General features: G+C 45.0%; 1 protein-coding gene across 5 annotated transcripts in view; it reads right to left on the bottom strand.

Annotated features, from left to right (window-relative positions):
- Positions 1-15,121, bottom strand: part of Hectd1 (HECT domain E3 ubiquitin protein ligase 1) — a 91,796-nt gene extending 76,675 nt beyond the window's left edge. For all 5 annotated transcript variants that reach the window (XM_057783338.1, XM_057783341.1, XM_057783342.1 and 2 more), the window contains exons 1-2: positions 14,790-15,121; positions 13,107-13,268 (exon numbers count right to left, since the gene is read on the bottom strand). In XM_057783338.1, the coding sequence (XP_057639321.1) occupies positions 13,107-13,246 (140 nt within the window). In that variant the 5' untranslated portion in view covers positions 13,247-13,268; positions 14,790-15,121. The remainder of the gene's footprint in view (positions 1-13,106; positions 13,269-14,789) is intronic.
- Between the last annotated feature and the right edge of the window lie 321 nt (positions 15,122-15,442).

Here is a 15,442-nt window from a genome sequence, read left to right as displayed (position 1 = left end):
TAGGTAGAAGACTGATTAAAAGAGCTCTGGGAGCTAAGGGATTAAAGGAAGGAGAGAAAGAAAAGAACGAAAAAAGAATCCCTGGGAGGCTGGAGGGAGGCTGAGTGGCTAAAAGCACTTGATGCTCAGTGTTTAATACTCAGGTTCAGTTCCCGACATACACATGGCAGCTCACAACCATCTGCAACTCCAGTGTCCAGGGGATCTGATGCCCTCTTCTGGCATCTCTGGGTGCCAGAAACACACACGATGCACAGATGTACATGCACATGTAAAATAAATAAAACTAAAAGGGGAAAGTGAGATGGTTCAGAAGTTAAATGCCAAACCTGATGATCTGAGTTCAGTCCCTAGGGCCTCAAGGTAAAAGGAAAGAACCAGGGTGTAAGTACACACACGTAAACATTCACTACACACATACACACAAAGATTTTGTAAAATAAATAAAAGCAGGATTTAAAAAATCATGTACCATGAAATTACTACTATAATGAAATAAAGCCAGAGGCTGATGTTTATATTTACCACAACAGACTTTATAACACGGAGACTTGGTAGGTAAGGATAAAGAGAGACATTACAAGCTAGAAGGGTTTCTCAGTGGTTAGTATGTTGGATCCGAAGAAACCCTGTCTCAAAACACAAAAAGAGTGATGGATGTAATTTTACTCTTCTGCGTGTGGAAAATCAATTTTACCAGCACCAAAGAGAAGGTCTTTTCCCAATGCATGTTTCTGACAATTGTCACAAATTAGTTGTCTGCTTAGATAGTTCACTTTGGTCATCAACTTAACTGGACCTGAAACCAACTAAGACAAAAGCTCTGAGCACAGCTGTTAGGGATTTTCTTCATCAGGTTATGCAAAGTAGGAAGAGTCACCCTAAATGTGGGTGCCACTTTTCCAACTAGATAAAAAGTCATCAGAGGTAAAAAGTCTTGCTTTTTGCCTGTTCCCAGAAGGCTGCCTTCCCATGGCGCTAGCAAGTACAACCATGTACAACCATCTGTTGTACCTACTGCCGCTTCCTGCTGGCGTCAGTGTCCTTGACCTTCTGACATGAACTACTGCCGCTTCCTGCTGGCATCAGTGTCCTTAACCTTCTGACATGAACTGAGGACCAGTGGTTTCACGGGAATCTGCCAGGGCTTCTAGACAGACTAGTCTTGAGACAACTAGACAGACCCTGGGTGGGTCCTCAGCCTCTCTGGTGTGAAGACCACCATTGGTGTACTTCCCAGACTGTACTTTAATGTGTGCTTCTCTACCAGTTCTGTCCCTGATACACCGGAGCCCTCTCTTCTATAGTTTACAGTCTGTTTCTGGAGCAAGACCATGCTGTCATTATGGCTCTGGAGTATAATTTAAGCTCAGTTACTGTTCTGCTTAGGAACACTACAGCTCTTAAGAGTCTTCTGAAATTCCATATGAATTCTACAAGCATGTTTCTCTGCTACATAAAGAGTCTTTGGATTGTGACTGCATCTGTGGACATTCCAGTAACGCAGCACTTTCCGGTAGAATTCTATCTCCCGAAAGCACGGCAGTGCTTTCCACTTTCGGGAGGCTTCTATAGATCTTCATTACACAAGTCTAATTCATTGGTTCATTACTACAGTTTTGTTTTTCCTTTTGAAACTACTGTGAATGGGATTTTTAAATATCTTTGGGGATTTTTTAGCTGTCTATGGGTTACTTCCTCTGTTTAAAAAAAAGGGAGAAGGAAGGAAGGAAGGAAGGAAGGAAGGAAGGAAGGAAGGAAGGAAGGAAAGAAGGAAGGGGTAGAGGGGCTAGACAGATAACTCAAGCATTTAGTCCTAGGCTTACAATCAAAAAGACCAAAAGAAGCAGAAGTATGTTTCCTCCCCTGGAGTTCTTCCCACTCTCTGGAGTTCTTTCCCATTTTTCCTTACTAACTCTAAAACAATTTAAGGCCTATGATTGATCCAGGCCTAGTGATAGACATCTTTAACAGCAGAGCTAGAAGAGAAAGGCAGGCAGATCTCTGAGTTTGAGGCCAGCCTGGTGTACAGAGCAAGCTCTAAGCATCTAAGCAGCCAAAGCAGTGTGTGTGTGTGTGTGTGTGTGTGTGTGTGTGTGTGTGTGAAGGCCCCAGCTGGGATTACAGGGCTGCAGAAGGTTCTGACACTCCTGCTGCATTTCCTAAAATCGTGTTAGGAATACAGACCAAGGCTGGAGAGATGGCTCAGGGGTTGAAAGCACTTGTTGCTTTTATAGGACCCAGGTTTGATTCCCAGCACCCACATGGCGGCTCCTAACTGTGTAAATTCAGTTCTGGGGATCTGAGGCCTCTCCTGGCCTCTGAGAATACCAGGCACACACACAATGCAGACATGCATGCAGGCAAAACACTCAAACACACAAAATAAAATTAATTAAAAAAAAAAAAAAAAAACATTGACCAACTCAATCAGAATGTTGGTTTAACAAGAACCCCAGGTGATTCCCACCGTGTACATCAAGGACTCAAGGCTGGAGCTCTCACCGAAGACAAGGTCCTGATCCCCAGAGAACAGCAGTCCTGCCCTAAACAAAGATCTGTCTTCACATCAGCCCTTTCAAACCCGGCCCTCGAGGCAGTCCACTTGAGAAGAAAGACGCTAATACAAAGGACACCTTCAGATTTCATGCTACTGACCTCACTGGTATTCAATGAAACCTCTTTCCTCTCCCTGATTCACTGTCTCCTATGCACTAGGAAGTGAAAGCAAGGCAGGATAAAGCTGCTGGAGGTGGTAGCCCCATCTTTAACCCCACCACTTGGGAGGCAGAGGCAGGTTTATCACCTGAGTTCAGCTTGATTTACAAAAGAATTCCAGGCTAGCCAGCGTTACACAGTAAGAATCTCTTTCCAAAACAAACAAACAAACAAAAAAATAACTTACTGGAGCTTCACAGTGTTGAGGGCAGTAGTTACATTTAATACTAGTTAATACTAGCTAATACAAGTTACTACAGTGAAAACTCACAAATGCAGTTAATACTAGTAACTGGATTCTTCACTGCCAGGAACTAACAGGAAAATAAAGGCCAATTTCAAAGAACTTCGATAGAACAACAAAATTATTAATCTTACTAAACCTGAATCCTTCAGATATAAATCTTTCAATTATTCTACAAAGAAAATGAGAAGAAAGCACAAAGAACTTCTACATAACCAAAGAATAATATAATAGCTTGTCAGTGAAAAACACCTGCTCAACGGTCTGAGAACTGAACCAGTGGCTATTTTCTTGCAGTAATATTTTATTCAAGGACAACCAAACAAAATGATTGTAGAGGCTTAGATATCCAGCAAACACTGGTGAGGTCACTCAGCAAGTAAAGGAACTGGCCACCAAGCTGATAACCTGAGTTCAATTCCAAAGGACTCATGCCATGGACAGTCAAGTTGTCCTTTGACCTCCACAAGACTCACTGCAGCTAGGCACATACGCACAACAAATTTATAAATAAGGTGTGATCAAGCTATCTGGTAAACATTTTCTTAAAATGTAATGAAGCAAACCTTTTAATGCAAGAAAAACAAGCAATGGGGCTTGTTATCAATCATAAAAACACTCACACTTTCAAGCAAAAACTACCACTCTGAAGAATATAATTGTCATAAAGAGCTGACAGCATCCCAATAAAGACTTTTTTATATAATTAGTAGTCATAGTAACAAATGTGAGCGTTTGTACCGTTAAGATGAACTATGTCAACATTTAAAATACCTGTACAACAGTGGAAAGTATTTTACACATGACCAATAGGAGATTTTAGAAAATTAAATACAGATGAGTCATCCCCTCAGTATAACACAGATCAAGCAGGTCCGATGGTTCAAGCCTGTAATCCCAGCTATTTGGTTTTTTTTTTTTTTTTTTTTTTTTTTTTGGTTTTTTCGAGACAGGGTTTCTCTGTGGTTTTGGAGCCTGTCCTGGAACTAGCTCTTGTAGACCAGGCTGGTCTCGAACTCACAGAGATCCGCCTGCCTCTGCCTCCCAAGTGCTGGGATTAAAGGCGTGCGCCACCACCGCCCGGCAATCCCAGCTATTTGGGAGCTAAAGCAGGATCTCCAAGTTCAAGGCCTGCCTGGGCTAGAGTAAAGTCATGGTTAGCCTAACCAATTAAGTTCTGCCTCAAAATGCAAAGATTTTCAAAAGGGCTGAGGAAGCTGGAAACTAACTTGGTGGTAGGTTTCTTGCCTGGAGCGCCCGAAGCCCTGAGTCCAGTATCCAGCACTATACAATCCAAGAGTGGTGATACACACCTATAATCCCAGCATTCTGCTAGATCAGAATTCACCATCCTTGACCACACAGCAAGTTCCAGGCCAGCCAAGGCTACACGACAAGGTTCTGTCTTACTTCTCTATTCCACAGACATCCCAAAAAAGGTAAAAGAAAATGACAGCTTTGAGAGAATTTTAAAAGGCAAAAGAGTCTGGATCTACTGAATAACAGAGTCTGAGAGTGTCAAAGGAAGAAGTGGGGGACGGCACCAGTCACGGACAATAATGGAAGGTTGGTTTTGTGACAGGGTCTTAGCCCAGGCTAAATTGCCCAAATTTGTGGCAATTATCCTATCTTGGCCTCTGAAATGCTGAGATTACAGGAGTACACCACCATTCCCCTAGCCAAAGACTGGAGTTGGATTTATTCATGATGACATTTGAGATATCTTAGGGGTGGATGTTGAAAAAAAAGTCATGTTAATAAGTTTGAAAATTACACGTGGGCCGGGCGGTGGTGGCGCACGCCTTTAATCCCAGCACTCGGGAGGCAGAGGCAGGCGGATCTCTGTGAGTTCGAGACCAGCCTGGTCTACAAGAGCTAGTTCCAGGACAGGCTCCAAAACCACAGAGAAACCCTGTCTCGAAAAACCAAAAAAAAAAAAAAAGAAAGAAAATTACACGTGGGCCCTAAATTACAGAAATAAACAAATAACTATAAAAGACAAAGCGTTTCTCCCAGGCTGGGGCTATGGCTCAGTTGGTAGAGTGCTTGCTGAGCACACACTGAGCTGGACCCCCAGCACCGCTCCAATCCCTGCCTCATACACTCGTGATCCCAGCGTCTGGACGGTGGAGCAGTGGGCTGAGAGTTTAAGGTCATTCTTGGCTGCACAGCCAGTTTGAGACCGATATGGGCTACAAGAAACCCTGCTGCAAAACACATAATTAATAAATATAGTGAAAAGATCACAAAGGCTAATGTGGTCCTGAGATGGCTGAAGGCTAGGGGACAACTTGAGCACGTCAGGGTACCATGAGCTGTACACTTGCAGGAAAGTGGTAGTCATAGCAACTTGTTAGGATTTAAAAATTATGAGTCCTAAAGAATTGTCCTATGTGTTGTTCAGGTCTTCTATTTACTATACTCAAAGTGAATCTGGGGGATTTAAAAATGTACTGAGAGTTTAATCTAAAATAACCCCTGGCAACTCCCCAGGGAAGCACGGGCTTCCCACACTTGTGTATGTCTCCTTTTCCCAGAGCATCCGTGCTTAAAATCTGCTAAAATGTCTTCTGAGGGCTGGAGAGATGACTCAGTGGTTGACAGCACTGGCTCTGCTGGTAGAGGATCAGAGTGTGGTTCCCAGCCCTCGCATCAGACGGCTCACAACTGTCTCTAAACAGCCCTAGGGCATCTAACATGCCTGGTCTCCTAAAGCATCTACACTCATGTGCACATACATACCCACATTCAGACACACATAACTGAAAATGATTTTTTTTTGTTTGTTTGTTTTGTTTTTTTGGTTTTTTCGAGACAGGGTTTCTCTGTGGTTTTGGAGCCTGTCCTGGAACTAACTCTTGTAGACCAGGCTGGTCTCGAACTCACAGAGATCCGCCTGCCTCTGCCTCCCGAGTGCTGGGATTAAAGGCGTGCGCCACCACTGCCCGGCCTGAAAATGATTTTTAAAATGGCTGGGCAGTAGTGGCGCACGCCTTCAATCCCAGCACTCGAGAGGCAGACGGATCTCTGTGAGTTCGAGGCCAGCCTGGTCTACAAGAGCTAGTTCCAGGACAGGCTCCAAAGCTACAGAGAAACCCTATCTCGAAAAATCAAAAAAAAAAAAAAAAAAAAAAAAAAAAAGATAAAATGGCCTGAAGATCTGGTTTTGATTCCTGGTTTTGATTCCTGAGTCCCATTTGGTAGGAGAAAACTAACTCTAGAATGTGGTGTCCACTTGCATAACAGACAAACAGACAGACACACATACACATTATAATTTTTTTAATAAGAGGGGCAAAAAAAAGGCAGGGCATGCTGTCATGGGTTTATATTCCCAGAATGGACAGCTTGAGGTCAGACAGACTAGTCTAACTGGCAAGTTTCATGCTCCACTGGGAGTCTTTGTCTCAAAAAAGAATGGATTGTACTGGTAAGATGCCTCATCTGGTAAAGGTGCTTGCTAACAAGCCTGATGACCTGAGTTTGATTCTCAGAATCCATGTAAAATTAGGAGAAAACCAACTCCACAAAACTGTCCTCTCATACTAAAATTTAAGCTGAAAAGGCTCCTGATGGCCTCCCTAACCACCCACACCCACAAAGGCTGAGAAGTCTCTAGCTAAGCGCTCAGGTGCACATCACACAATGCCTTCTTTATGAGCCCTCATGCTACAGTCTGCAGTCTGTAGGGAGGTGTGGGGGCGCACACCTTTAATTTCAGTACTCAGGAGGCAGCGGTAGGTGGATCTGTGTCTGAGGCTAGTCTGGTCTATAAAATAAATTCCAGGCCAGGCAGGGCTACAGAGAAACCCTGTCTCCAAAACAATAGGCTTTTTTTAAAAATATTTTTATGGTTTATTTAATTTTATTTTATGTGCACTGGTATGAAAGTGTCAGATCTCCTGCAACTATAACTTCAGACAGCTGTGAGCACCATGTGGGTGCTGGGAACTGAACCTGGGTCCTTTGGAAGAGCAGTCAGCACTCTTAACCACTGAGCCATCTCTCCAGCCCCAACAATATGCTTTTAAGACACTTGCTGAATACAACTGACATGTCAGAAGGAAAGAACCCCTATGGACCACCCTGACCTCCACCAGCATCCTGCAGCACTAACCCTAGACACATATACAATAAATATGTAACTGAAAATTAGAAAAAGTGAGGCTGAAGAGATGACTAAGCAGCTAAAAATGCTGTCTGCTCTTCCAGAGAACCCGGGGTTCGATTCCCAGCACTCACATGGCAGCTCACATCTGTTAGTAACGCCAGCTCCCGGGAATTTGATATTTTCACACATAAAAACATGCAAAACAACAATGCACACAAAATTAAATCATTTTTTAAAATTAGAAAAAGTACCCCCACTCTGCTTCATTAAAAAAATAGAGAATAAGCTTCTTATGTGTTAACTTATAGCTTGTAAAAAATTAAAATAAAATAAAAATGACTCAATAAAGCATCTGAGAAGAGTGGCAGTAAGGTAAGAAGTAGCTCTTTATAGATCTCCCTAAAGCCTGCCTTAGTGGAAAAGAACTTGGTGCATTTGCTTCTGCACTTGATCTGTTGCAGTATGGGTTTTTCTGTTTTGTTTTAAATATATTCATTTACTTGAGTGTGGCTATTTGCTACTGTGTATATGTGTCAAAGTCAAAGGACAAATTGCAGGAGTCAGGTTTCTTCTCCCAGTAGGTTTCAGGGATCGAACTAAGGTCCCAGCCTTCAACAGCTGAGCCAATTGACAGTGCATGGAGATTGAAGACTAAAAGCATATTCGTTAACTCCAAAAGGACAGTCAAACAAGCCCATAGAGATTCACAACAATTCCAATGGGGAAATCATTTAACTATTATGCAAAAAGCACACACTAGTATTTCACATGTATTAGCCTCACTTGATCTTCATCAAAACCCAACAAGGATTAGGAATCAGGCTCAAAAGTCTATCCCATGACGGCTTTACAATGAAGGCAGAATTCTGAACTCAGCTCTAGCCCAGTTCAAAAGCCATGGTTTCGAATGCAGTGTGTGCCTTTCCTAACTGTACAGATGCACACTTTCAATCCAAAGAAACCAGGCAAAGTGTATCAAATATGTGGGCATGTCTTGATTATTAGACATAACCAGACTATTAACTTTATGAAATCAAATTGGAAGATTGTCTATGGCTGTAGGAAATTTGTTAGGCTGTAGTAGTGCACACCTTTACTCCCAACACTTGAGAGCCAAAGGCAGATGGAACTCTGTGAGTTCAAGGACAATCAGGAAGACAGGGCTACAGAGAAATCCTATCTCCTAAAACCTGTCTTGGTTTTCACCTGCTTTATTTGTTGACTTTAAAAGACTTTAAAAAGCTTGCTAGAGTGGGCTGGTGCCTGCAATTCTGGCCCTGAGGAAGCAGAGGCAGCAGGAAAGTCAACTGTGGTGGTGTACAAGTGGAGGCGCCAGCCTGCACTATAGTGATGACACTGCTTCAAAAACCAAACGAAAGCTGGGTCTATGGTGGCACGAACTTGCAGTCCCAGCGCTGGAGACCAGGCAGAACTGAAACCTTCTGGACTAGCTAACAAATTTCAGCCCAACCCAGGGTGCATGAGAACCTACCTGTCTAAGAACAAGAAAGACTCCCAAATTAATCACTGTTTCAAGAAATAATGTGCCAAAATATAATTCAAGCTTATCATATGACTTCACTTGAAACACTTTTCCCATATATCCTCTCCACTAATCCGCACCTGAGACCACATAGCCATTTTACAGAGGAACAGAAGCTAAGTAGACAATGAGACTGTAAGAATTTGAGTGTCGGGACTGAAAAGAAAAAAAAGGCTGGATGGTTAGGGACACTTGCCAGGACCTGGGTTCAGTTCCCAGCACCCACATGGTGGCTCACAGCCACCTGTACTGAGATCTGGCGCCCTCTTCTGGTGTGCAGGCACACATGCAGGCAGAACGCTGTGTACACAATAAATGAATCTTTAAAAAAACAGTTCTCCTTTAGAACTGTTGGAGAGATGGCTCAGCAGTTAAGAGTACTTGGTCCCTTCCAAAGGACGAAGTTTAATTCCCAGCACTCACATGGTGGCTCATAACCATCTGTAATTCCAGTTCCAGAGATTCCAATGGCCTCTCCTGGCCTCTGTGGGCACCCAGATATGAACTCAGAGCACAGACACGCATGCAGGCAAAACACCCATACACATGAAATAAAAACTAATTGTTTCTAGACAGGGTTTCTCTGTGTAACAACCCTAGATGCCCTTGAACTCGCTCAAGTCGACCAGGTTGGCCTTGAACTCACAGAGATCCACCTGCTTCTGCTGGGATTAAAGACAAGCACCACCATGCCCAGCTAAAAACAAAAAAATCTTTTATTTAAAAAAAAAAAAACAAAAAAAACTTCTTTGCATCCAATGATGGCTCAGTAGATAGCACTTGCCACCATGCTTGCTGACTTGAGTCCACTATCTGGGATCCACATGGTTGAAGGAAAAAAAAAATCAACTTCTACATGCATGTACACACAAACAGATGCATGCATAAGTGTAATTTTTGGCGCTCTCCTCTAAACTGTTTTAATGCAGTAATAGTCTCTTTAAGCGCTGTGATACCCTCTGCTCGGGCCAGGGCCACAGCTCAGGAGACAGCGCCTGCCATCACGAGGACAGACTGGGTCCAATCCCTGGGGCAGACTATATTACTTGCTAAATCTACATTGCCTTTTCAATGGTTTTCTACATAACAGTTTGGATTTTTGCTAACACAGTATTATTTTAGCTGGATATGGTGGCACACACCTTTAATGCCAAACTTGGGAGGTGGGGGCAGAAGGAGCAGGAGGAACTCTTGAAGCCTCTCATACATGGAAGAGAACACGTATGTTGATCTTCTTTAAGGCCACGCAGATCTCAGGTATTGAACCTAGGTCAGTGGTGAACACCAAGAACCAACTTGGTGCACGTGTGCACAAGCACACACAGTAATAAGTCACAATGTTTAAAGAAAAGGAAAACCGCAATATTGCTTTAAAAAAAACAAACAACAACAACAACAACAAAAAAAACGCACTCAGTCAGGCAGTGGTGGTGCACGCCTTTAAAACCAGCACTCAGGAAGCAGAGGCAGGTGGATCTCTGTGAGTTCGAGGCCAGCCTGGTCCACAAAGCTAGTTCCGGGACAGCCAGGGTTGTTACACAGAGAAACCCTATCTCGAAAAAACAAAACAACAAAAACAAGCCACCGTGTGTGTGTGTGTGTGTGTGTGTGTGTGTGTGTGTATGAACTAAACAGAAAATACAAAGTAATGCTTAACAGACAAGTGTGACTTTCTCCCCCAGCAGGTTTTCAACCCCATACTAGGTAAACTCTACCATTAGGCTACAATGCCCCCCCCCTAGGGTGGGGTGACAAGAATGATTTTTTTTTTTTTTTGTTTTGTTTTTTGTTTTCCGAGACAGGGTTTCTCTGTGGCTTTGGAGCCTGTCCTGGAACTAGCTCTGTAGACCAGGCTGGTCTCGAACTCACAGAGATCCGCCTGCCTCTGCCTCCCGAGTGCTGGGATTAAAGGCGTGCGCCACCATCGCCCGGCCAAGAATGATTTTTTAAATGCACAAAGTGAAGCACTGGCTCAGCAGTTAAGAACACTCAAAGAGGGCTGGAGAAATGGCTCAGTGGTTAAGAGCACTGCCTGCTCTTCCAAAGGTCCTGAGTTCAATTCTCGGCAACCACATGGTGGCTCACAACCATCTGTAATGAGGTCTGGTGCCCTCTTCTGGCCTGCAGACATACACGCGGACAGAATACTGTATACATAATAAGCAAATAAATAAGTATAAAAAAAAAAAAAAAAAAAAAAGAACACTCAAAGATCCTGCAGAGGAACTTAGTTGCTCACCACCACCTGTAACTCCAGTCCAGTCCAGGGAAGGCCACTTCTGGCCTCTTCAGGCACACGGCATGAATGCAGACACGCATACACAGAAACATAAATAAACCTTTAAACAAAACAGTAACTCTCAATCCGACGGTGACTATGTAATGAAACATATGAATATTTCTACCGCATGTTTCTATAAATCCTACCAAAACAGGTTATCAAGGAGAAACTAAGTTATTCTTTTAAGAATCATTTAATCCCAGCACTTGGGAGGCAGATAATCTCTGTGAGTTCAAGGCCAGCCTGGTCTACAGAACAAGTTCCAGGACAGCCAGAACTACACAGAGAAACCCTGTCTTGAAATTAAAAAAAAAAAAAAAGCTACTGATAAAAGGAGTTAAACCAACCCCTCTGATGTGGACTTCTATCAACTCTGTTCAAACATGTTAGAGAACAACTTAGCAAAACTGGTTCTCTCCTTCTATAACACAGATTCTGGGCACTGAACTCACATCTGCAGACTTAGGGTAAGCACCTTTACCCACTGAGCCATATTCCGGGACACCTTTGCTTTGATTTTTTTTTTAAATATTTATTTATTTATTATGTATACAATATTCTGTCTGTGTGTATGTCTGCAGGCCAGACCTCATTACAGATGGTTGTGAGCCACCATGTGGTTGCTGGGAATTGAACTCGGGACCTTTGGAAGAGCAGGCAATGCTCTTAACCACTGAGCCATCTCTCCAGCCCTGCTTTGATTTTTTTTTTGAGACAAGGTCTCCAGTAGCTCAGACTGGCTTGGACTGTGTTGTTTCAGGAGTATTTGTTTACACTGTAAAGAGGTGTCTCTGCCTAAGGCGCCTTCTGATAAGTTTATTAAAGAGCTAAATGGCCAATAGCTAAGCAGGAGACAATAGGCGAGGCTTGTGGGCAGAGAGAAACTGGGAAGAGGAATCTGGGCAGACATATTTCACCAGCAGACTTAGAGCAAGTCAGTTGTGCCTGTGCCACACTAAGAAGATGTAATCGAGCCACGTGGCAGAACATAGATTTAAAAAGTATTGGTTAATTAAGTTATAAGAGCTAGTTGGAAAAGAGCCTAACCTAAGGCCAAGCTTTCATAACTAATATTAAGTCTCAACATCATTACTGGGGAGCTGGCAGTCCCACAAAAGATAGTCCAACAAGAAAGTTTGCTACACTATGTAATGATGACCTTTAATTTCTGCTTCTTCTACCTCCAGCTCCCCAGCACTGGGATTAAAAGCAAGAGCTACCATATCCAGCTAAAATAATACTGTTTTAACAAAATTCCAAACTATTACTTAAAACTCAAAAGAGAAAACAAGTTGAAAAGATAGTATAGATTTAGCAAGTAATATAGTCTGTTTCCACCTCAAAGGCATTAATTATACCAAGCTTTAGGCTAATATCTCAAATATTTTCTAATTACCTTTAAATAGCATTAAAGCATATATAAAAAGTTTTTAATGACTTTTTGGAATTCAGAACTGTAAACATAAATGAACTCAGAAGAACATTTATTCTTTTACTGAACTAGAATCACACAAGAGGAAAAACATGACTTTAGTGGCCTATCTAGTAGCGACTTTTTTTTATATTTTTATGCGAACTCTATTATCATCTCTGAACAGAACTATTTAAAACTCCCCCATTTGAGGTGGTGAAATGGCTTGGCTGGTGAAGGTACTTACCATAAACCTGACAACTTGACCTCAAGCCTAGAACCCACATGAGAAAGCAACTCCCTAAAGCTGTGCTCTGATTTTTACACGCTTGCCATGGCACGCACGCAAGCACACATGCGCAAACACACACACTCTGTGACAACCAATGTGCCTTCTCAAAAGCACAATGAAAACCAAAGAAAGAGGCGGTTCTACTCTTACTCTCCTCGTCAGTCACGTGGTACAGAAACAGCTTTAAAGGAGATAAACATGTATATTCTCCTCAATTTATGAGATGTTTCCTAACTGACTCAACCACGCTATGGGTTAATATTAGTATTCCTAATTCACATTCATTCAACAAGTATGTATTTACATAACCACAATTATCATTACTAGGGTTCCATTTCCCGCCACCTTTTATTCCTCAGCAAAGTAAACAGAAGACTGCAGAAATGTCCAAAAGGATATTTAAAAATTCACTAGTGACGTTTTCACACAAACTGAAGTCAGCAAATGGTTGGAACCAGATGTCACGACAGCGACCCTAGAGGAAGCCGATGAAGGAATGCACTTACGTTTCAAAACACCGATCCACATTGTCGGACATCAAAAGCAGCATGCAGAGCTGTTCCAGGGCTATCAGCTGCATGTCCCTTTCATCTCCCTGCCCCATCTGCAGCCATTCCAGCAACGTGTCAGGATCCACATCTGCCATGGTCTCTGAAATGCCTCCTTGCCTAAATTAAACAAGGAAAAGGGGGTTTTCAAAGGCTCAGAACTGATCAGCCTGTGTTTACAGTTTTTCCTATACATCTGCTAGAACCAAGTGTTTGTAAGGTTGTCAAACTAGTATACACACACACACACACACACACACCTACAGTCGTTCTCTGGTTTCCATATGTGCTCTATGGCATGCACACACACACATACACACTCAAGAATAAACAAATACACATGACTTTAAAAACTTTCCAAAGTGTATTACCACAAAAAGTATACTATAATGTAGCAGTTTTCAACTTTCCTCTACTTCCTGGGCGTAATGTTCAGATACACTAAACACAAAACAATTTAACACAAGAGTTCATGCTGATTAGGTTGCTAGTTAACTAGAAACCAGAGCTGTCTTTGTAAGACAGTGGAACAAGCTTTGGAACCCACTACTGTTATCAGCAATGTCTGTGCCAAAAAGCAAAGAACACCTACAAAAAAGTTCTCTTACCAGCAAACGTCTCTCTGCAACACCCCACACCCCCGCTCGAAAAACAAAACAAAACAAAATTAAATAACTGGGCTTCTGATACGGGTCATATCCAGAACTTTTAAGGAAACTACATACACATTCTGATCCAATTCCCCTTCAAACTGAATTTCTCCTTTCCCAACAACAACTTCACAAATTCGGAATTCGCAAACTCACTCCAAAATATGTTCAAATACAAACAGTAATTAGATATGAAATCTACCTTTAGAATTTCTGGCAGTCATGGCGAGTGTTCTTATAAAACTTTTTTTGAATACTTAAAGTAAATGCAACTAACAGGTTACCAAGCCAAGAAAAAAAAAAAAAAGTAGGCCACTCTCGGTTCCCACACGATGGGGGAGTTCTTATTAAAAAAGAAAAAAAAAAAAACTAAAACGAGAAGTAGTCTAGGTAGGCGATTCATTACAAATCTCGTTAAGCGCCTGACCACAAGACAGCCTGGGGTCGCACGCAATCCACCTGCCGGTGTGGGAGCCAAGAGGCCGGTCGCGGTGGGCACCCATCGGCGGCGCCCCGGGGGCTGCCCCACCATCCTGGGCCTGCCCGAGGCCGAAGCCGAGCCGCTGACACCCAAGCCGGCTAAGACAACTACCTGCCTGCGGGAGGAGGGCGAAGTTCTCGAGAAGCAGCCAGCCAGCCTGCGTGCTCGAGAGGAAGCAGCCGAGCGGCCGCGCTGCGGGGCTCCCGGAACTCGGAGGCCCAGCGGGACGTCCCCAGTCCCCGGTCCCGATCGGGGGGCAGAGCCTGATCAAGGACAAGGGGAGCGCAGCCGGAGCTCCGGCGCCAGCAAACCAAGCCCCGTAAGGGCCCGCGGAGGGGAACAAAGGGGCCGAGACGGAGAAGCGGCGGCGGCGGTGGCCGACCTCACGGCGCCGGGGTCCAGCTCCGCGCCCGCCGCTGGGCTCGGCCGCCTGGATCCTCGCGCAGGCCAGGCCCACCACCCCGCCGACGGCGCCCAGCGCTCCCGCCTGCCCTCCCCGCAGCCTCTTACCCCGGCTCGGCGTCCCAAACAGCTCCGGTCCAGCTCCAACAAGCAGGCCGCGGGCGGAGCCAGGCTCGGCCGCGGCCTTCGAGTTCCCAGGAAGCCGCAGGCCGCGCAGGTCGAGCCAGGCAGGCGGCACAGGAAAAGCCGCGTCTCGTCCCTCCCCTTCCTCCGCGGGGACCCGGTGACAAGGAAGCGAGAGCTCCTCCCGAGCGACGGCGGCGGCGGCCAGCGCGGGTCCCGACCCCCCCAGCACGCGGCTCCTCAGGCCCTGCGGTTCAAAGCGAGGCCCGCGCGCAGCTGCCGCCGGCAGCGGGGAGAGGCCGCGTCCATCGCCAGCCGGGCGGGGGCAGGAGAAGGCTCGACCGGGCGCCGGGCGGGGAGGCTGGCGGAGGCCGCGCGGGCGGAGGCGGAGCGAACGCCTCCCGGCCGCCCTGCCCGCGGCCACCTGGGGCGCTGCGGAGACCGGCCGAGCGGGACGACGACGGGGACGCCCCGGGGCTCCCTGGGGCGGGCGGCTGTGGCTCTTCCTCAGCCCTCCGGGAGCCGGCCTGGCCGCGCTGTCAATCGGCGCGCGCCGCCGGCAGATGCTTCGCGCAGGCCCCGCCCGCCCGGCCGCCTCGCCCGGCGCGGGTCTCTCCGGAGTCCCGCGGAGCGGAGGC

The sequence above is a fragment of the Chionomys nivalis genome, chromosome 10 (assembly GCF_950005125.1).
Source record: "Chionomys nivalis chromosome 10, mChiNiv1.1, whole genome shotgun sequence".
In the NCBI taxonomy this organism is placed as follows: domain Eukaryota; kingdom Metazoa; phylum Chordata; class Mammalia; order Rodentia; family Cricetidae; genus Chionomys; species Chionomys nivalis.
This window is presented reverse-complemented; position numbering and strand designations above follow the sequence as displayed.